General features: G+C 55.8%; 1 protein-coding gene across 1 annotated transcript in view; it reads left to right on the top strand.

The window, feature by feature from the left end:
* Positions 1 to 829: 829 nt before the first annotated feature.
* The window catches only part of EEF1E1 (eukaryotic translation elongation factor 1 epsilon 1), a 15956-nt gene continuing 15643 nt past the window's right edge, over positions 830 to 1142 (top strand). The window contains exon 1 of the mRNA XM_010835846.1: positions 830 to 959. Coding sequence (XP_010834148.1) covers positions 873 to 959 — 87 coding nt within the window. The 5' untranslated portion in view covers positions 830 to 872. The remainder of the gene's footprint in view (positions 960 to 1142) is intronic.

The following is a 1142-nucleotide window of genomic DNA, read 5'->3' as shown; positions in this document are numbered from 1 at the left end:
ACAGCTGGAAAAGACCCTGATGCTGGGAAAGATTGAAGGCAGGAGGAGAAGGGGATGACAGAGGATGAGATGGTTGGATGGCATCACCTACTCGATGGACATGAGAGTTTGATTAAACTTCGGGAGTTGGTGATGGACAGGGAAGCCTGGCATGTTGCAGTCCATGGTGTCACAAAGAGTAGGACACAACTGAACAACTGAACTGAACTGTCCATTGGATTTCTCAGGCAAGAATATTGGAGTGGGTTACCACTTCCTCCCCCAGGGGATCATCCCCACCCAGGCATCCAACCCAGGTCTCTTGCATCTCCTGCACTGGCAGGTGAATTCTTTACCACTAGGGCCACCTGGGAAACCATAAATATACATAATACACATAAATATACATATACATAAATTGCATCACTATTACATCTTATGGAGAAGGCAATGGCACCCCACTCCAGTACTGTTGCCCGGAAAATCCCATGGATGGAGGAGCCTGGTAGGCTGCAGTCCATGGGGTCGCACAGAGTCAGACACGACTGAAGCGACTTAGCAGCATTACATCTTAGAGGTATTGTAAGTAAAGATCATTAAAACAAGTAAAGGCTGACTTTCTTGGGCTACGCAAATTACTGGACACTAACATACCCAGCGCTCTCTGAATAATCTTTAAATTCAGAATTCTGCTGCTACCCCGGGTGCATCTCTGAGGCTGGCCAGCTTCTCTCCACCTGTCACACACCCCGCCTTCGGCCCCGCCCTCATTAACCCCGCCTCCTGCGTGTTGGCACGCCCCCTGAGTTCAGCCAATAGCCGGTGACGTTTGAGGGAGCGGGACGTCCCTCTCAGCCAATGCAGGAGATCCTTGCCGGGAGCTCTGCCGGAAGATGGCGGCGGCCGCGGAGCTGACGCTGCTGGAGAAGTCTCTCGGGCTGAGTAAAGGGAACAAGTACAGCGCTCAGGGCGAGCGCCAGGTGAGAAGCGGAGGCGGAGCGGGAGAGGGGGACGGGAGCGCGGCCGGGTAGGGCCGGGCCGGGCGGGGGAGGCTGCGGAGCGAGGATGCTGCCCGGCTTCTCCTCACGTGTCTGCGCTCCCAGTCTTCTGCGGCCCTGGCTCCCGGAGGGAGTTGAGGGAGCGGGAGGGATGCTCCGGCCGCC

The sequence above is a fragment of the Bison bison genome, unplaced genomic scaffold (assembly GCF_000754665.1).
Source record: "Bison bison bison isolate TAMUID 2011002044 unplaced genomic scaffold, Bison_UMD1.0 scf7180017864053, whole genome shotgun sequence".
Taxonomy (NCBI): Eukaryota; Metazoa; Chordata; class Mammalia; order Artiodactyla; family Bovidae; genus Bison; species Bison bison.
This window is presented reverse-complemented; position numbering and strand designations above follow the sequence as displayed.